The 19,566-nt window shown below is 38.1% G+C and overlaps 1 protein-coding gene across 1 annotated transcript in view; it reads right to left on the bottom strand.

The window, feature by feature from the left end:
- Positions 1–19,566, bottom strand: part of CDK15 (cyclin dependent kinase 15) — a 76,799-nt gene that overhangs the window by 38,523 nt on the left and 18,710 nt on the right. Inside the window, exons 5-8 of the mRNA XM_037523847.1 lie at positions 17,347–17,441; positions 16,553–16,615; positions 8,799–8,922; positions 6,716–6,836 (exon numbers count right to left, since the gene is read on the bottom strand). Of these exons, the coding sequence (XP_037379744.1) occupies positions 6,716–6,836; positions 8,799–8,922; positions 16,553–16,615; positions 17,347–17,441 (403 nt within the window). The remainder of the gene's footprint in view (positions 1–6,715; positions 6,837–8,798; positions 8,923–16,552; positions 16,616–17,346; positions 17,442–19,566) is intronic.

Genomic DNA, 19,566 nt, shown 5'->3' with positions numbered 1-19,566 from the left:
TGCAATTTTTTATAATTTTATTTTTAATTAGACAAATTATTTTATCATATATCATACTTGTGCATGCAAAAAAGTAGAACCTTAAGTGAAATAAGTTCAGCATTTGACTCAGACTCTTTGATGTCTATGTTTATCCATGATATCGTCCTCTTTCAGGAGTTTGATGATGCAGCATCTCTTAAAATAATCCATAAAAAAACTAAGAGTCATTGATGCTGGCTCCTAAATTGACCTTGCAATTATGTGGGGTTAGCCTACTTTTGACTCCTGCTTAAAGAATGTTGCTAAACGTGTCTGATTCACTCTCTCCCCACAACCATTTGGTTGCTAAGGATTAAAAAAAAAGAAGAAGAAAAAACCTCTTCTGTCTGCAAGACCTTCTTCCAAGTCATTGACACCCATTCTACAAATTTTGATGCTGGCACTTTTGATGTTCACACATATGCAATGGTAACTACAGTCACAACTGTAGCCTGGCTGGCTGGCTGCTATTGTAAGATGCATTCTGATCAGAGATGTGCATTTGAAAATAGATTAAGTGGGTGAACTATTAATTTTCTTTCCTATATCATCAAACGGGAAGATAATTTCTTTTCACACTGGTGGCTGGGGGGAGCCAGAAAGAATTCACTTTGTTATACAATTTCCTGGTATTTTTTCCACATCATAAGGACAGTGTACAAAATTATACAAAATTAACTGAAGAAAGTTAGATATTAAGGCCATTATGTAAGTTAGCAACAGTAGATGTTTGTATTATTCAATAAAATACTGATGTTTGGTTGAAATCTGCCATTTGCATTTTTATGGTTAGTGCCATATAGGTATTCTTTTGCATCTTTATTAATCTTCACTCACCTAACAAATCAAGAATCAAAGGACATATCTATATCTATGTCTACATATGCTGTGTGTGAATGCATGTGTGCATATATACATGCACTTAGAATACTTCTAAGACAAACAACATTCCTAAATTAATTTTACTTTGGTACCTGGAACATACATACCAATCAATGGAATGATATAGAAATACATCTGTGTTCCTTAAGTTGGAAAGATGGAAGGCATTTTCTAGTTTAGGCATTATTCTTTAAAAATCGTACAGTTCTGGGCCTCCCTGATGGTGCAAGGGGTTAAAGTCTCAGCACCTTGAGGTTATCCACTGTAGCATGAGTTCGATCCCTGGCCAGGGAGCTGATCCACATGGTGCAGCAGACCTCTCCTGACTCACCCACTGCTCCCCTCAGCAGTGTATTTCAGTAGATCTGCCTGTTCTGCTCGCCACTCTGTCTGTGTGAATCCTCTCAACCCCTCCCCCCAACACCTCAGCTTTTTTATGCATAAGTAAATGGAAAATTTTTTTTAAAAAATCATAAAATCCCTCTTCCTATTTTTTTCATTTGTTCTTCAGAAACATTTTTTATTTTTGTTTGCTCCCTAAAATTAAGAATACAAGTTGTATGGCTATCATTGCTTTTGCCCACTCTAGACTAATCTTAAGCAAACATTTTAAATATTCTGAATGTTCAGGTCCAGAAAGGGAACCAGTTCCTATTTATTTTTATTTCCCTTTCTTGCCTTAAATCTTCATTCTTGTGGCTCTTTATACCCCACATATTTTTTAGGCTTCTCAGAGGATTTATGTTCTATGGAGATACCTTTGGGGCAATCCATGTACATGAAGGGGAACTTCACAGACAGCAGAGGTTGAGGGGACTATTACCTGATGGGATCAAACAATGAATCCTTCCAGAAAGGAGAGATGCACTGTGATCTCTTCAGTTAAGTTAGAGGAAATATTTTATGTTTTCTGCTTTTACTAGCTCTCTTTCTAACCTTTTCTCTATTCTGAGCACGAACAAATTCTTCCACAAGAGAGAAAAATTTCCTCAAATTCCTTAGGCAATCTCTGGGCAAATAAACCATCTCAGGAGTTTTAGATTTTTTTGGAGGTGCAAGGAGCCATATGATATTTTGAAAAATGAAATTATGAAATATGAAATTTTCCCATATGAAAATTTTTTGAAATTAATTCAGAATAACACAATATATGGCAGTCACATGACATTTCCATTTGCTTTACCCTGGGCTACACTTTACATTTGGAAGTTTGCAGTATGATATCTAACTGTAAAGAATCTCACAGATTGGGACAACTTTTTGTAGTCTTACTACCAGAAACTGCGTAAAGTCAGTTTTGAATAGGGGACTTTATGTACCAAAAGTAAATCCTTCTTTTAAACCCAGTTTACCACAAAATGGATGACTTTTGAAAACATTATGTTAAATGAAGTAAGTCAGACATGGAAGGTCAAATATTACATGATTCCATTTAATTAAAGTACTTTGAGTAGTCAAATTCTTAGGGACAGAAAGAACCAGGTTACCAGGGGCTACAGGGAAAGAGTAATACTCAGTTATGGGTACAGAGTTTCCATTTGGGATGATGAAAAGTTTCGGGCATGGGCAGTAGTGATGACTTGCACAGCAATTCAAAAATGGTAAAATAGTAAACTTTCTGTTATGACATTTTAACACAATGCAAAAAAAGTAAAAACAAAAGGTTACTCATCATAAAACATTTGATTTTTCTCACTGAAACTACTAGTGGAATCCTTTAAGTTCTGAAAAAGTAGCAGCGAGAAAAGATGTTTACAGACTCACTGATGTTGGTTCTAACTGTTAGGTATTACCAATATGTCCTACCTCACATTTTCCATAGTTCAATAATTTGCTCTTGTACTCTCACTGACACTAGGCTTATAGTGAAGGAAACATTCTTGAACTATGTGTCGTAATTAGTTTCCTTAACACAAAAGCTGTAATTCACACCCAGCGTCACCTGCCTCCACAAAGGCATTCTGTTTGTACCCTGTGTTACAGCATGACCTAACAGGATTCTCCTCCGCTTTTCTTCGTTTGTCAATTAGAAATCTTCTCCCTACTCATTTCCTCTCTCATTACTTTAATTTTTTTTAAAAAAAAGGAGGAAGAAAACTCTCAATGTAAACACCCAATATCTAGCAATTATTTAGGGAGTGAATAAATGCAGTAAACTCAATGAAAGATGCTTATTGTTCTAGTTCTACATTACTTTTCTTTTTAAGTTGTACTGGGCAACCAATAATAATAGTGGAATGGATAAGAGTAGTGATAGTAATTTTAACTTATAATTAAATTTTATTTTTCAAGTCTTATCAATATTTATGGTTAAATTCATGAGCCATTTACAAATGGGATATCATACATTTTTGTATATAGAGTAAAAAGATTAGGGATACATTGTTTAAGAGTGACTTACAGAACTGGCTTGATGAGCTGCAGAAATTACCTAGAATGCAGCACAGAAAGTTAAGGAGATGGAAAATATGAAAGAGGGGAGAAGAACTATAGGGGAGCAGAATATGCCACCCCAAAATATGCCACTCTAGTATAAGGATTGTTTTAAGCTGAAGACAATCGAGAAAAAGCAGAGGACAAGCTGTGGCCTCCCCTATCTGCCTGAAAGCAGGGCATTAATTCCCCTTGAAACTCCCCCAAAAAATTCACGATTAAATTTTAAGGAAGATTAGCATATCACTGTCAAATACAACTAAATATACATGGAAAAAAGATACTGTATGCAAGAACCAAAAGAAACAATAAACAGTAGAAATAGGCTTACAAGGACCTTTGCTCTAGATATGCAAGACCTTAGAGAGAAAATCATAAAACTTACTATAAGGCATTAAAGTAGAACTAAACATGTGGAGAGATAGACCATGTTTCAAAATTGGAAACAATATTATAAAAGTGTTATTCTCAAAGTGTTCTATATTTTCAATGTAATTCCAATTAAAATCCCATAGAATTTTTCATGTAACTTGAAACACTGAATCTAAAATTATGAAAACTCAAAGGGGAAAAGTAACCAAGGCTCTTCTGAGGAAGAAGGTGAAATAAGAGGGGAGATTTATACTACCAAATGTCAAGCATTATTAGAAAGCTATAGAAATGAATACATTAGGATATGGGGCAGAGACAGTTACATTGACCCCAGTGGAACAGAATTACAGAGCCCAGAAACAGACCTGTGTGTTTATGGAAACTTGGTATATGAGAGATTTGGTGTGACAGTTCAAGGAAGAAATTGGAGTGAGACAATCGGTTAGCATATACAGAAATCAATTCCCAATGTATTAAAATATGAAAGAGAGTAACCAAGTTAAAGAGAGTAACCAAATTAAATGATAGATTACTATCCAGAATATTAGAACTCCTGTGAATTAATGAAGTTATAAAGGAAGAGAGCGACTGAGAGGGAGAAAGAAACTTAGAGAAACCAAAGGAAAATAAAATAAAGACACATAAAGGAGAAAATACAAGTGGCAAAAAAATCCATGAAAAAAAATCCAACCTCATTAGTAATTAGGGAAATGCAAAATTAGATCACAATGTGAAAGCACTGTACAGGCTTGATTAGCAAATTTTAAGAAATCTGTTATTACAAAGTTGGTGCAGATATGGATAAAGGCCTATCACACATTGCTGGTATATAAATTATCACAACCACTTTGGAAAATAATCTGGCACTATTTCACGAAGTTGAACATTCACATACCTTAGGACATGCAAATCTATTCCTAAGTACTCTAGAGAAATCTTGAATCCAAGTATAAGCATGATAGGAAAACAAAACAAAATACAACACAAACTAAACAATTAAGATGTTCATCAACATAAAGTCTAGCTGTGTAGAAACATATTGAGTGAAAAAAGCAAGTCACAGAAGACTAAAAAAAACAACACTGTTTTAAAATAATAACTCTAAGGCAGGTAAAACAAAACAATACCTTTTAGAATCAATGTAAAATTAAAAATAAAAAATATTATTTTTAAAAGAGGTAAGGGAATGATGATAAAAAAATATTCAAGGGCCTCCCTGGTGGCACAGGCGTTTCAGCACAGCACTGTGAAGCTGTCTGCAGCCTCTGCAGCACGTGTTCGATCCCAGCTAGCCAGAGAGAATCCCACATGGTGTAGCAGACCTCTCTTGTCTTGCCAGCTGCTCCCCTCAGCAGTGTATTTCAGTCAGTCTGCCTAGTCTGTTCCCCGCTCTGTCTCTGGTGAATCCTCTCACCCTCCCATGCATCTGGCCTATACCCCAGTTCTTGTATAAAGATTAAAAAAAAAAATTCAAGCTAGAAGCCCCTCTGAGGAAGAGGCAGATGGATGGGGAAAAAAACACAAGAAAATGTGGCTGTTGGTGGATTATGTTCTAGCTGTATACTAGTGAGACTCATGGAAGTCACTTGATTGTGTCTCTTCATTGATACTGGGTTTCTCAATCTTGACACTATGGACATTTTGGACAGCAGAGAGCTTTGTTGTGGGGGGCTGTCTTGGCCATTCTACCCACAAAATGACAATAGCATCCCCACATAGCAATGGCATAAAAATGGCTCTGGATATTGTCAAATGCACTTGGGGAGCAAAATTGACCCTGGCTGAGAAACATTGAAATATATAATATATATGTAATATACTTAAAGTATATTTTTTGACTATTTTAAATGTTCCATAATAAGACAGCTTGAAAGTGATGAGTAGAAGTAAAACTCTGCTTGTGAATCACAACTAGGGAGAGATCATTAAGAGCTGAGAAAGTTAGAGTCCACCAATGGCCTTTGATGAGAAAGTGCAAAGCAGTAGGAGCTGATGGTTTCAGGAGGGTTTTGACTACCACAGATATTTCTAGAAACGATACGAGGTATTGGGAAATCTGTGACTTCAGGTACACTGGAAGAAAATTTCTACAATCTTTCTCGATACTTTGGAAATCCTAAAGCTTAAGTTAACCTTTTAGGATACTGTTACGTTTTTATAATCTATGATAAACTAAAGAAAAGCAACAGGGTTTTTGTTTATATAAAGCCTTCTAAGGAATTGAAATAAATAATATATTTAGTACCTTTGAGGAGGTGACTATGACTGCAAAGTTACTACCTTCTCCTGTGGTCTCTGAATGACTGTTGGTTTCAGAAATAAGATCCAGATCACATCACACCACTCCTCTAAGATGATGATTGCTGAGATCCCACATTCACTACTGCACTCCCTTAATTCAAAAGCCCCCGCAAAGATGTGATTTTTACTTGATGGCATCTATATGGTTCTTGTACTATTATTCCATTGAAACCTTCATGAGGAGAGTTACTCACTCTCATTTTGAAAATGGAGAAACTAGACACAAAGAGGATACATGACTTTTTAAAAAGGTAACAATTTATTCAGAGTAATTGATTAGAAATAGAATTGACATGGAAATTGGGTCCTTTGACTCTTGGTCTGTTTTTTCTAAATCTGTCATTGAACTATAGGGGTGTGTGGGCACACATGTGCAGACATATGTGTGCATGTGTGTGAGTATACACGTGTGTGAGTGTGTGTATCTGTGGTTTGGGAGTATAGTCTGTTTCTCTGAAGGCAGAGAGAGAGACAGAGAGAGCTAGGAGAGGGGGTGTGGTAGAAAGAGTATCAGATTCAGAAGAATCTTTCTTTAATTGCTAAAAATTCACAGAATGATTGGAAAAGTAAAGTGCAATGTGTATTTGATAATACTTTATGTTTCTGTATATAAATGTTACTGTTATTTAAAATATAGTGAAGATGATAATACCACCCTCACAGGTAGGATAATTCATATTTTCTTCATTTTTGGTACTACCCTTACCACATATCCAGCTCAGAGGAATAATCAGTGGCTCCCAGCAAAGCATCAGGAGGGCGATACCAGAGGGTCACAACTTCTGAAGAGTATGTCTGGCTAGGAATGGACTTGGCCCGAGCAAGACCTGACCGAAGGGAAAAAACATAAATCATTGTCCTGTTTTTTCCTGGAAATCCACAGAGATGCATTCTGCCAACAACAGTTAACTGGCAACATAAACACTTTAAAAATAATGTACAAACTTTGTGTGCTTTTAGTACAACTGCTCAACTATTTGATCCTTGTGAATTTCTCATGTGAAATCAAGTGAATTTCTTAATTTTTGGCCTATTTTACAGCTAGAAGTGGCCCCCCTCACAACTAAGTATAGTAAGGTGACCAGATTCTTGCCTATTTGATATGAACAGAAGTGACATGTGAACTTGTAGATCACACCCTTAATGGTGGGGTTAAGCATTCTTCCCTTTTCTCCTTCCTTCAGACTGTTAGAAGAAGGAGGTGGCAGCTATCTAGAAGTATGCAGTTGGGGCAATATCCGAGGCATGCTAGGGCCTCACAACAGCTGAGTGTGGGCCAACATACCCTGGAGTCACCATACAATCTCTGCTTAGGTATGTGAGAAAGTTAAGTTTCTACTTTTTATAGTTTGGGGTCTCTGTAATAACAATGGAACTCAGTCCAAGTTAATATGACCACCCTCCATTTTTGCAGTCCAGAAACTCCTAGGTTAGTGGCTATAGGATGGCAACTGCTAATCCAAATTAGTTTGGTAGGATCTCTGAGGAGTCATTCTCAAGTTCCTCTGCAAATGAGAATATTTTTTGTCAGTTCCTTATCTCACAGAATGACATGATATATAGCTGGGAAAGAAACCTCAATAAATAGGTTTGCTTTTGTGGGAAATTGATAAGCAAATATCAGTTAAATGTTAACATGTCCAGATGAAAGCTGGACCTGCATAAAGTATAACCCTTGTTTCAGAATAAAGTATTACAGCTATTTTACCACCATTTGACATCTACCAAACAGAAGAGTGAGTCCTCAGCTCATGCAAACCAGTATTAGTGACATCATTCAGCATTTATCTTTCTCTGTCTGACTTATTTCACTTAGCATTATCCCTTTAAGCCCCATCTATGTTGCTGCAAATGGCAGGGTTTTTTTTTGGATAGCTCAGTGGTATTCCACTGTGTACATATACCACATCTTCTTGAGCCACTCATCTGTTCTGGGACACTTAGGTTATTGCTGTAATTTAGTAAATAGTTCTGCAATCAACATGGGAGTGCAGGTTTCCTTTAGAATTAGTGTTTTTTTAATTTGTGGGGTAGATGCCTAGAAGTGAAATTACTACGGCAAATAGCAAATCCATGTTTAATGCAAAGCAGTTTTTCAACAAATATTTATCAAACAACTACTATGGAGCCAGTCACTAGGGATATAAAAATAAGCAAAAATGGACTCAGGCTGCCCTCATAATGTGTACAGTGTAGTGGAGGAAACAGAATCATCACACACATATATGTGTGTAATTATAAAACTGCAAGTGCTAACATGGAAAGATATAGTGACACCTGGAGAAATCTGCATCACTTTGATGAGAATAAAAATCTCAGATATCTTTAGCATGACACCTGTATCAATATACATGTAAACAGGGACAAGTGTCCTGAAGCCACCACCCCAGCAGAAATCTACCTTACATCTTGGGGTTTACCTCTCTTTATCCTGCCCTACTGGGATAACCTTGATCTACTCTGATAGAACTTGTGTATGCAAAGCCGATTTAGGGTAACAGACTAAGTATACTTCATTCTTCAAATCTCTCTATATCCAGAATGATGTGAGGTAGTAGAGGTGCCCACGTTTAGGATCCAATTAGACTGGGGCGTAATGGAATCCTAAGAAGCTACCGATTCCCTGTTTCTTGCCTCACATTTCCTATATGGTGCTTTGATATCCTCACAAAGCTTCATATTCCCTGGGCCTCTACTTTTCAAAGGCCAGCCCTAGTCAATGCTTTAAACATGTGCACACAAAAGCATCATTGTTCACATCCCAGAAAGAGACTCGAGGGGTGACTTACCAAAATCAGCCAGTTTGAGCTCTCCCAAGTGACTGAGAAGTAAGTTCTGAGGTTTCAGGTCCCTGTGAAGAACGTGTTGGTGGTGGATGTATGCCAGGCCTCGCAAAAGTTGAAACATGAAAAGCTGGAAGGAATGAACACCTTATCTAAGCAGATTTGAGCTACTATGTGTTGATTTCTCCTCTAAATCAAAAACAGTCATCTGAAAGAATATAGTAAAAGTGTCTCTTGAGAGACCAAAAAAAAAAAAAAAAAAACAAAAACGGAGAAGAAGAAAAAGAAGAAGCAATTTTATATTCAGAGGAGAAAAGACTGACTAGGAAAGGTAGTAAGTAGACCAGGTCCTAAACAAAGGAATTCTGGCTTTTCCTGACATCGCATGTCTTTGATACAGAAAGCATAATACTTCCTTAAAAATCTAAAGTGAAACTTTAAAGTTTCCTTTGGAACACTAGTTATTGATTTAGATGTGAGATATTTAATTTTTCTTCCCCACCAATGAACTTGGCATGTAAGATCAAAGTTGACCCGGAAATGATATTCTAAGGTTTACAACTGTTTAAGTTTCCCATGCACTCTGATATGAATCCTTTTTAAAACATAACACAAGGAGACAGACCAGGAAATATATCCTTGGATGGTATTAGGAAATAAAGGAACCATTATCTTTTTAAACCTATTTTTAAAGTCTTAAGTTCAAAGTTGAAAACAAGGGAAATTTATAATATAAAGAGGAAAGAGAAACCAAAAGAAATTATCCCTCAAAAAGATAACAAGGAATAAATAGTAGACAGAAGAAAGATGGAGGGTGGTGTGGGGGGACAGGTACAACAAGAAAAGCATATTCTGGGACCAAATTTGAAGATGCAATTTGTGGCTATAAGGTACAGAAACTAAACATTATTATGGTCCAGCCAATAGAAAAGCTTAAGGAGAAGAAAAGAATGCTTACTATTCTGTGTTTTTTGCTCTTTTCCATTGCCAATGGCATTTGAGAATTCAATCACCAACTAATGTTTACAAAGACCTACGCCATCTGAGAACATGTTCTGGCAGTTCAGAAAAGAAAGGGTCACTTTTGGCATTCCTGGGGATACTGGCAAAATAGCAGATGCAGACCTGTGCGGATACATCCTCCATTCCCATCACATCTTGGTAAGTAGGAGCTTCAGAGAAGCTGGGACCTGTACAGACCTAACAGTGAATTGGAGACACTGAGTAAATTGATGAGCAACATGGCATGAGCAAAGCAGGAGCCTGCGAGTTTACGTAGCACAGCACAGCTGTGGCTATGTAGGCTCCATGCAGGTCCCAACCAGGTTCACAAGACATCCAGGAATGTCAAACGTTTCCTGAGACTTCCTATTTCAAGTATTCACTGGCTCCGACTTCCCAATGCTTTTTCTTCTCGGTGCTTCAAACACACACACACTTCTGATTTTACCACTCATCATCCTATTAACTAACAAACCACAAAATTCCTATGCTGATATTTAATGTTGATAGTCCAATCAGTTATAAATCTAAATACCCATGGAAAAGATAATATAAAGATAATATAATATAAAAAGATAATATAAATTCAATTCCAGATAAGATGCCATAGTCTGTGCTTAAAAATGTTATTCAATCTGCTAGTGCTAAGGAAAGAGGGAAATGGAAACAGGTAAGATAGAAAGACAGTGAACAGTGAGGGCTAGAGACAGAAGGAAGAAAGGAAAAATAACATTGAGGAAATGCATAGCACCTTTTGCCATCCTTAAAACAAGCCTGTGGGGCAAATATGCTTGTTTGTGATTTACAGATAAGAACACTAGGGCTCAAGCAAACTTTAAAATGTCTAAAGAGTGAGAGCCAGCACTCAAATTCAGACTTACTTAACTCCACTACACTATCCTGAGAAAAGTCAGAAAATTATAATATGACAGGGAAGGAAACAGTTGGCTGGCTGAGTGGGAGACAGCCTCTACTGGCTAGTCTGAGATGCTTTTTATGTCCCAAGTATAAACTGTTCTCACTAATTAGTTAGTCACACCCACCAGCCTCCTTGTTCTTCAGTACCTTTCCTCCCTGGCTCCACCGATGTCTACAGGCATTTGTAAATGGTAAAGCACTGTCGTATTAAGGTATGATATTCCATAGCCACAATTCTCAAAACTGCAGTTTCTGCTAACTCACCTCACCACCCACTCACTCTTTAATCCCTTGCAACCTGAATTCTTGCTTCAACACCACCAAAGCTTTACCAATAATATGACCAAAATTGATGGTGTTTTCTCAGTCAACATTGAGCTAGACCGTGGGTGACTCTTTCCACAGAGGTTTCCCATTCCCCAGGGGTTTGTTATGTTTCCAACACAATGAGGATCTTGGGAACAAAAGAATTTTGGTGGACTAGTGCCACCTGGGCTGGGAATCCCTCAAAAACACAATCGGATCTGTCAGCCAACTCCAGCAGGGAAGGCTAGGCCTTCCCACTCAGCAGGGATTCCTGGAACTTGTTCTATTGGAAATTCAACACAGGCCAGTCTATGATTACCTTCTTGTCTTCTATGGTCACTACTCAAAATATAAGCCTCCATGACTATTTTTTTAAAAGATTTATTTATTTATGCATACAAGAGTTGGGGTACAGGCCAGAGGTATGTGTGGGGGGGGTGAGAGGAATCATCAGAGACAGAGTGGGGAACAGAACAGGCAGATTGACCAAAGTATACTGCTAAGGGGAGCAGTGGGCAAGGCAGGAGAGGTCTACTGCGCCATGTGGATAGCTCCCTGCCTGGGGATCGAACTCATGCTGCAGAGGCTGCAGATTGCTTCATAGGTTGTGTCTTAACCCTTGCGCCACCAGGGAGGCCCATGACTATTAAACTCCCATCTCCCCAATACTACTTCAAAACCATTACTTCATCCATCCTTAAGTAAAAACCCCTGTTCCTGAATTTTTATGCCATTTGACTACATCTTCCCACTACATTCATGCTATTCCCCACTAATCTCCATCATTTCCTAAAAACTTGGGGACCTGGGAGACAGTTGTCTCCTTAACATCAATTCCCATGTGAACAAGCTCAATCAACCTCCTCAGCAATAAGATCTGCTTCTCCATTCCATTTCAGCCCCTCACTCCCAAGGTCATACACTGGATCTTGCCATCAAATGCAAACTTTTGTCCTCTGAACAACAAATTCACACTCCTATAAAAATGACTTCTGCCATGATCTTCATTCAGAATGTTTTTACTTTGGTCACCAATGTCTTTTGTGCTGGAAATCCAATGTATACCTCTCACTCTTTCTCTCTGCAGCTTTTGGTAGTGTTGCCCATGTCCCCCCTTCTGGAGCTCTTTCTCTCATTGGTCTACCACCATTTCTTAATTGTCCTCTTACTGCTCTAGCTGCTTTTTCATAGGTTCCACCTTCTCTGCTGATCTCTAATATATTGATATTCTTTAGGGCTCCATACTTGGCCTTCTAGAAGGCTAGAAAAATAACTGCTGATTCTTCCATTTCCAATCAATTCTAAGAAACTGATTTCATGAATGTCTACATTCCTTCACCATCATCTTTCATCTGTGTCACTATTGCCCTGATGAGCCTTAGTCAAGGCTGGAAACCTAAGAGACACCAGCATTTACAGAATGAGATGAGGAAATGGGTACAAGGGTGGGAACAGAAGGAAAAACTAGAGAATATGGTCAGGGAACCATAATAGTAAAAAAAAAAAGTGCTATCCTCCCTTTAATCTATGTAGTGTGATGTGATCTGAGTGATCTTTCTAAAATAAAACTCAGAATTTATCAACTCCTTGTTTAAAATCATTTAATGACTCTTTATACAGAATAGCCTGACATAGCATGACCCTTCATGTTATGGCTCCTCACTACCTTTCAAATCTCATCTCTAACTACCCCTGATGGCTAATTTTAAACTCCAGCCTTCCTGAATTATCTTTAGCTCTTGGAATGCACCATGTCCCCTCTGGCATTCTGCATCGTCACAGCTGCCTCTACTCTGGGAAACTCATCCTTACCCCCACTGATTTTGATTGGATAACTTCTTCATTTGTGCCTCCATCTACCTCCAACATAACCCTCTGTTTATTAGTACATCCCTCAAAAGCCTACAAAGTCCTTGCTGTCAAATATGATTCTCAGTGTTATTTCTTTTTTTTTTTAAAGATTTATTTATTCATGCATCCAAGAACCGGGGAACAAGCCAGATGTGCAGGAGGGTAAAAGGATTCACCAGAGACAGAGCGGGGAGCAGTCTTTAATTGCAAACTTCATGAGTCAGTTATTTTCAAATCTGTGTCTCCAGCTGATATCTCCCTTCTGAGTAGAATCTCCTTTTCCATTACCTGCTGCTCATCTACCTGTGGATATTCCATTTCAACTAGGAACTCGCCATGTCTAAAACAAGACACTCCTCTTCCTCTCCCAGCCAATTATTTCTGTTAACAAAGCTACAATTCTCCTGGTGAACCACACTCAAAACTGGTCAGATTTGGCACCACCCTTTCCCTCTTTACGCACAGTTAATCACCATGTCCTGCCTCTTGTTTCCATTTTTCATTCCTTTCCATTCATACCTTCACTACCATAATTTAGGGCTTTATGACTTTATCTAGACCCTTGTAACTAAAGTATAGTCCTCAACCAGCAGCATCTATAGTGATCACCTAGGAGTATGTTGGAAATTCACAAGCTCAGATCTCACCCTAGACTAACTGCATCAGATCCTCAGGTCATTCGTCTGTTCATTGAAGTTTGAGAAGCACTGGGCTAGACCACATCAATAAACTCCTAACTGGAATCCCTGACTCCAGTCTCCTCTCTTTAATCTATCCCACAGACCACAGTTACATAAATTTCCTTCTGATCATGTCATTCTCTCTCAACTCAAACCTTTTTAATGACTCAACTGTCTAAGGAATAAAGTCCACATCTTAGAAAGTGAGGCTCTCAGCCATCTCCCCAATCTATTTCCCCAGACTTACGTATCCTATTTCACGAATATATTCTACATTTCAGGCCAAACAGGAACAGAGTATGGCACTAGTAGAAAGAAATTTTAACAAAGAATCACTTTTAGCCAAGCCAAACCCTAATTCTATAACCTCTAGCAAAATATTTGTCCTCTCAAGCTTTGGATTCCAATTCTGCAAAATGAGGACGTTAGTTAGATCAGCCCAGTGTTTTTTAAAGCTTTTTTGACTGCAATCCACAGTAAGAAATAGATATATAATATCTATTGTATGTATATACACACATGCACATATATACACACACATACATACCCAATATTCACATCCATACATAGATATACAGTTTCAACTAGAACACACATTGCACAAAATAAGCGACACTAAGTACTAAGTGTAACATACTATCATTTTCTATTCTCTCTCATCCATTCCACTTCATTTTTAAAAGTGCTGGTTATGGGCCTCCCAGGTGGCGCAGCGGTTGAGCGCTGGGTTGCGAAGCTGCCCGCGGCTGCGACGCCGGTTCGATCCCTGGCTGCTCCCCGGCCACCAGAGGAGGGTCCCACATGGCGCGCAGACCTCTCCTGCCGCCCGCTGCTCCCCTCAGCAGTGTACTTCGGTCCTTCTGCCTGCTCTGCTCCCCGCCCTGGCTCTGGTGAATTCTCTCACCCTCCCGTGCTTCTGACTGTACCCAGTGCATGTATAAACAAAACAAACAAACAAACAAAATAAATAAATAAATAACATGCCTCTACTAAAAAAAAAAAAAAACCCTAAAAGTGCTGGTTATAATCATCAAATTGATTTCATAACCTACTAATAGCTCAGAACCCAAAGATTTGAAAGACACTGCGGTCTCGCTACCCCTAACGGTCCATGACTTTTGAATCCTTGAACACATTCGCACTTCCCAGTTCCATACCTTTGGTGAGAAGATTCTTCCTGTAAAACCTTCTCCTATTCCAGCCTCTTCAAATACAATGCTTTGTTTTATGTCTTGACTTAATGAAGCCTCTTAAATGAGAAGATACCTGTTACTCCTTGCATGTCTACAATGCTAGGTCTTACTTCCTCCTTCGCATTATTCATAAATATTTTGTAATACTATTGGCGTATATTGCTCTTTTCTTTTTCCTTTCTTTTTTCCCTTTCTTTGTGTTTGGTTGTAAGTGCCTTGAGGACAAATAATCATGACTTCTATGTCTTCTTATCCTTCACAGCATTTAGCACAGCATCTGTTATGTGTGGGCACTCAAGCCTGAAAACTTTTTTCAGTTTTTCCTCTCTATGCCTTTCATCCCTTGCTCTATCCATACCTGTCAGTAACCTACATGTCTTCACTTCCTTCCTTAGACTATGCTCAGTTCCATCTTTTCAATTTGCCCAACTGTCTTTTCCTTTCACATATCTGGCAAAAACCCACTTTTCAATCAGTCCAACTGCTTTCTCTGCACCTCTATTCAAATTTCTAAATATTGTCATTAAAAGGAATTCCATGATCATACGGATAATTTAATGGTTTCCATCTTCACCAGGGCCCTTAACTCATCACTAGACATTCCTTTTTGGCTTCCCTACTTAGTACTCTATCCCACTTTCAATAGCTATAACATTGGTTTTCAACTCTCTTCAACCTTGTGACTTCAAGCTTTTTTGTCTTCTTGTCTCTAAGAATGGAGATTCCCTTACTATGCAGTCTTCATAATATTCTTAGCTAACGACCATAGTTATCATTTTGCTTGTTATGCCCTATTTAAGGTCATTGAAAACAAGAAATACAACTTATTTATTATTGAAACCTCAGAACTTAATATAATACTAAATATTTCTTGAATGAAATAATCAATGAATATGTAAATATTAAATGAATAAATACTTTATATATAAATTTCATAAGGTTATATTAATGGAAATGGAAAGTATGAACTACAAATGGCTTCTAAAATTTATAACAGGGCCTCCCCGGTGGCGCAGCAGGTTGAGCACAGTGCTGTGAAGCTGTCCCACAGCCTCTGCTGCAACACGAGTTCAATTTCCAGCCAGCCAAGGAGATTCCTACATGACGTGGCAGACCTCTCCTGTTGCGCCCGCTGCTCCCCTCAGCAGTGCTTTCGGTCCGTCTGCCTGTTCTGCTCCCCACTCTGTCTCTGGTGAATCCTCTCACCCTCCTGCACCTCTGGCCTGTACACCAGCTATTGTATAAATAAAAAAAAAAAAAGATCTTTAAAAAATAATAAAAAAATAAAATTTATAACAAATGTGCATTACCTCTACTTAAGAGCTTGTTGTTATTGATATTCCAATGACTAGAAAACTGGAAGTTGGTCCCACATATAATAGGATCTATAGAGCAGGCAAAAGGGTAACTGATTAAGAGCCAACAAAGATACTAGTTTGTTTCCTACTTCTATTGGGAAACTATAGCCATAACACCAACTTGATTATAGACCACCATAAAGAAGGTATTTGTTTTATGATGACCTAGCTTCACTTCTTACCTTTTAATGAAATTCCTTTTAATTGGCTTACACTTCTAAAGATACATTTGATGATAACAATGACTGACAGTGTTAGGCTGCCCAGAAAACAGATAAATATTGCATCATATTTTGAGGGGCAACTCCTTTTAAAAAAAAAATTTCTCTAGCCCATCAATGATGTCTTTCTTCTGATTTAGTATCATGAGACTTTGTCTTGTGGTAGCAGTCTGCTTCAAAATTCTCCTTCTGTGGGCAAGCGAGAGGAGTCCTGAACCTTAAAGTACTCACCCTGACATTGTGAGGATGAAGCCCTCCTGGGTGCTGAGTCATATACTGGGCCAAGTCTGTATGCTAGACAAAATGGTTGGAGAGCAGAGTCAGCCATGCTTGGATAAGGTCCCAAAGCAGACCAGAGACTTTATTGTCAGAGGTATTACAAAGTTTAGAATTTTGGAGAATAAGTTGCAAAAAGTACAAAACCAGATTTTTTGAGACCCCCACTGTTAAGGTCAAACACAATGTGTCTTTCTTACTGATTGCTCTTAGAAGGAACCCTGTTTCTTAGCACAAAGAGATGCTAATTTTAAATGACTGCTATTGAACACAATGACACAAGCATGTTTCACTTTCCAGGGAAGCAAGATAAGTACACATACCTTGTGATTCCTGGTTTTTTGAATACTTTTTCTTTCAAAAATATAAAATGAGTTATTATTTTTGTAAACTTTTGTACAGTTTTTAAAATCCTTGTGATTTACATTTTTATTGTCTGGGAAAATGTTGAGTTATGCCCACATAGTGATTAAAATAAGTGCAAAAGCTTTATTTAGGGAGCAAACTCAAAAGTGCTTATTTATTATTGCTGGTGATGGGGGAGGGAAAAAACAACAAATATATTGCATAAAGAAGCAGAACTAAAGAATGAGCATGAGAACAATAGTTTCTAGTAATCACAATAACGAAAATTTCCATGACACTTTCCACATTGTACTGAAAGTTTTATCATGCCATAAAATATTAACAGATTCATTATGTGAGCACTAGTCTTTTTCCTTACTTTGTAAGATGCTGTGGCAACTCACCATGTATTCAAAAACAAATGTCAGTGTCTCTTTGGTGTGAATGATGTCATGCAGGAGCACAACATTAGCATGTTTCAAACCCTTCAGGAGAGAAGCTAGAAAAATAAAACAAAATGTTAATTCAGTCATCGATAATGAAAGTACTGTTTTAAAGATACTAAGCAATATTTGTTTTTAAAACATTTCAAATCAAAGTCTTGTTTTTTACTGATTGAAAAAAATTCTTATTTTTAAATAACATTTAAAATTACAAATGACCTTCCTTATTTGCTAAATGATGAATCATTGTGTTATATAATTTATTTTTCTTACAGTTTAGATTAGTTGCAAAACGCATGCTTCCATTTACCTAATCAATTTCATCAAAGCACTCAAAGCACTTTGCAAATGCTTTCCTTTGGGAATTTTATCATCTCCACTTCAGAGGTACAAGAGAGGAGGCCTGGAAATATGAAGGTCATTGGAAAGCAGGAGTGTGACCATTCTCTAAAATTCAAAGTCCCATAGTGGGTCATCAGGGTCCATGGATGTGATTGGTAGTTAGCAGGGATAAGAGCAGTGAATGAATAATTGTTGAAATATAATAGAGAGTGTAAGGATATCTTAAAGGGAGAACCACGGACTTCTATGGAAGGAAGAAGATCCAAACATGAAAAGAAAAGAGGCCAAATGTGGAGACTCCAGGGGGGTAAAAGTAGGGAGGACTGAGGACTATTTCTTGCTTTTTCAATAATGGTTATTATTAGGTGATTAAAGGAAACCTTAAAGGGGAGAGGTTACCTCAGAAAGTCAGTGAGTAGGCTATCTTTAGGGGTTCCAAAGATAGGAAAACACCTAGCTTCAGGAATGTGGAGGCCAGAAAGGCACAATAAGGAAATGGTGAGTCTTAGCTCATAATATTCCTCCATGAAGAAATGGCATCCTTCAGACTTAAAGGAAAGTAAAATTTAAGTTTCAAAACTTCAGTCAGTGTTCTCCAGGGTATATCTGCATAACATGAGTCTCCTATACCAACTCTCTCCCAGAATTCTATAAAATTAAAACACACTCAAATATTTCCTTCAAATTCTGGGACAAAGTGACTTTCTTTAGGAATCTTACCTTGCTGTAATGATCCTCTATTGTTTTGCCCTATGGCAGCCATTCTCTCTTTAGTGGGGACACTTCTATTTTCCTCTGGGTAACCAACAATCTTCTTACTCAGCCCCATGCTATTTGGCGGGACTGATACCCCCCAAGGGTGGATATGTGATCCAAGTCTGGCCAATCAAAGCACAGCAATCCCCTAGCCATAGTGACTGGTGTATTTATAGGCACAAAACCCAAGCCTGGGAGAACCCTACTTTGATGGTATCATCTGGAAAGAAGTGTTTTCTTGTCCATGGTGAAAACTGAGCTTGTAGAATTTAGCTAGGAGCTGCTGTGCCCAGATTACCAACTTTGGTGAGAGCATGTTGGGGAATAAAACTAACGCAGAAAAACCTGTGTTGGAGAATGGAAAAGCATGGATTCCTGGTGACATATACAGGGAGATGGCCGTAAGCCCAGTTATCTGATCTGTGAGCCAGCAAATTTCTTTCTTTGTGTACATCAGCTCAAAGGTGGGAAACGCTTACCACCAAAGAGCCCTTATTACACCTGTAAATCCTCCTTTGCTCTAATGACTCATATGCTAACTCTTACTTTTTGCCCCTTGAATCCTTATAAGCTAAATTTATCACTCCACTTTTACAAGAACATTGCTTTGTAAATGTAGTTTCACAGGCATCTGTTTAATGTCCGTAGTCTGGGACTGAGGCTACATGGGAACAGAGGGAGTGACTTTTCCTCTTTTCCGAAGGCTACCACACCATCTAGAGCAATCCTCAGCCTAGAGTAAGCACTTAACTTATCAGATATATTTGTCAAGTGTCTTAACATCTGACCATGGAGCCAGAAACTCTAATGAGTTCCAGATCTTTCACTTTCTAGCTGATTGAACTCATGAAAGAATCTCAACCCAACTTTCAATCATTCCGTAGAAAAAGAGATAATAACACCTTTTTTTTTTTTTTTTTTTTTTTTTTTGGTGGGACCCTCTACGGTGGCCAGGGAACTAACCGGCGCTGCAGAGGCTGCGGGCAGCCTCTCAGCCCAGTGCTCAACCGCTGCGCCACCAGGGGAGGCCCTATGATAAAATATTTTTTAGAGGCCAAAGTTTCACACAAAATACTGTAGTTT

This window comes from Talpa occidentalis, unplaced genomic scaffold (genome assembly GCF_014898055.3).
Source record: "Talpa occidentalis isolate TD23 unplaced genomic scaffold, MPIMG_talOcc4v2.1 talOcc4.3, whole genome shotgun sequence".
NCBI lineage: Eukaryota > Metazoa > Chordata > Mammalia > Eulipotyphla > Talpidae > Talpa > Talpa occidentalis.
Note: the sequence above shows the minus strand (reverse complement) of the source record. Positions and strands in the feature narration are given on the sequence as shown.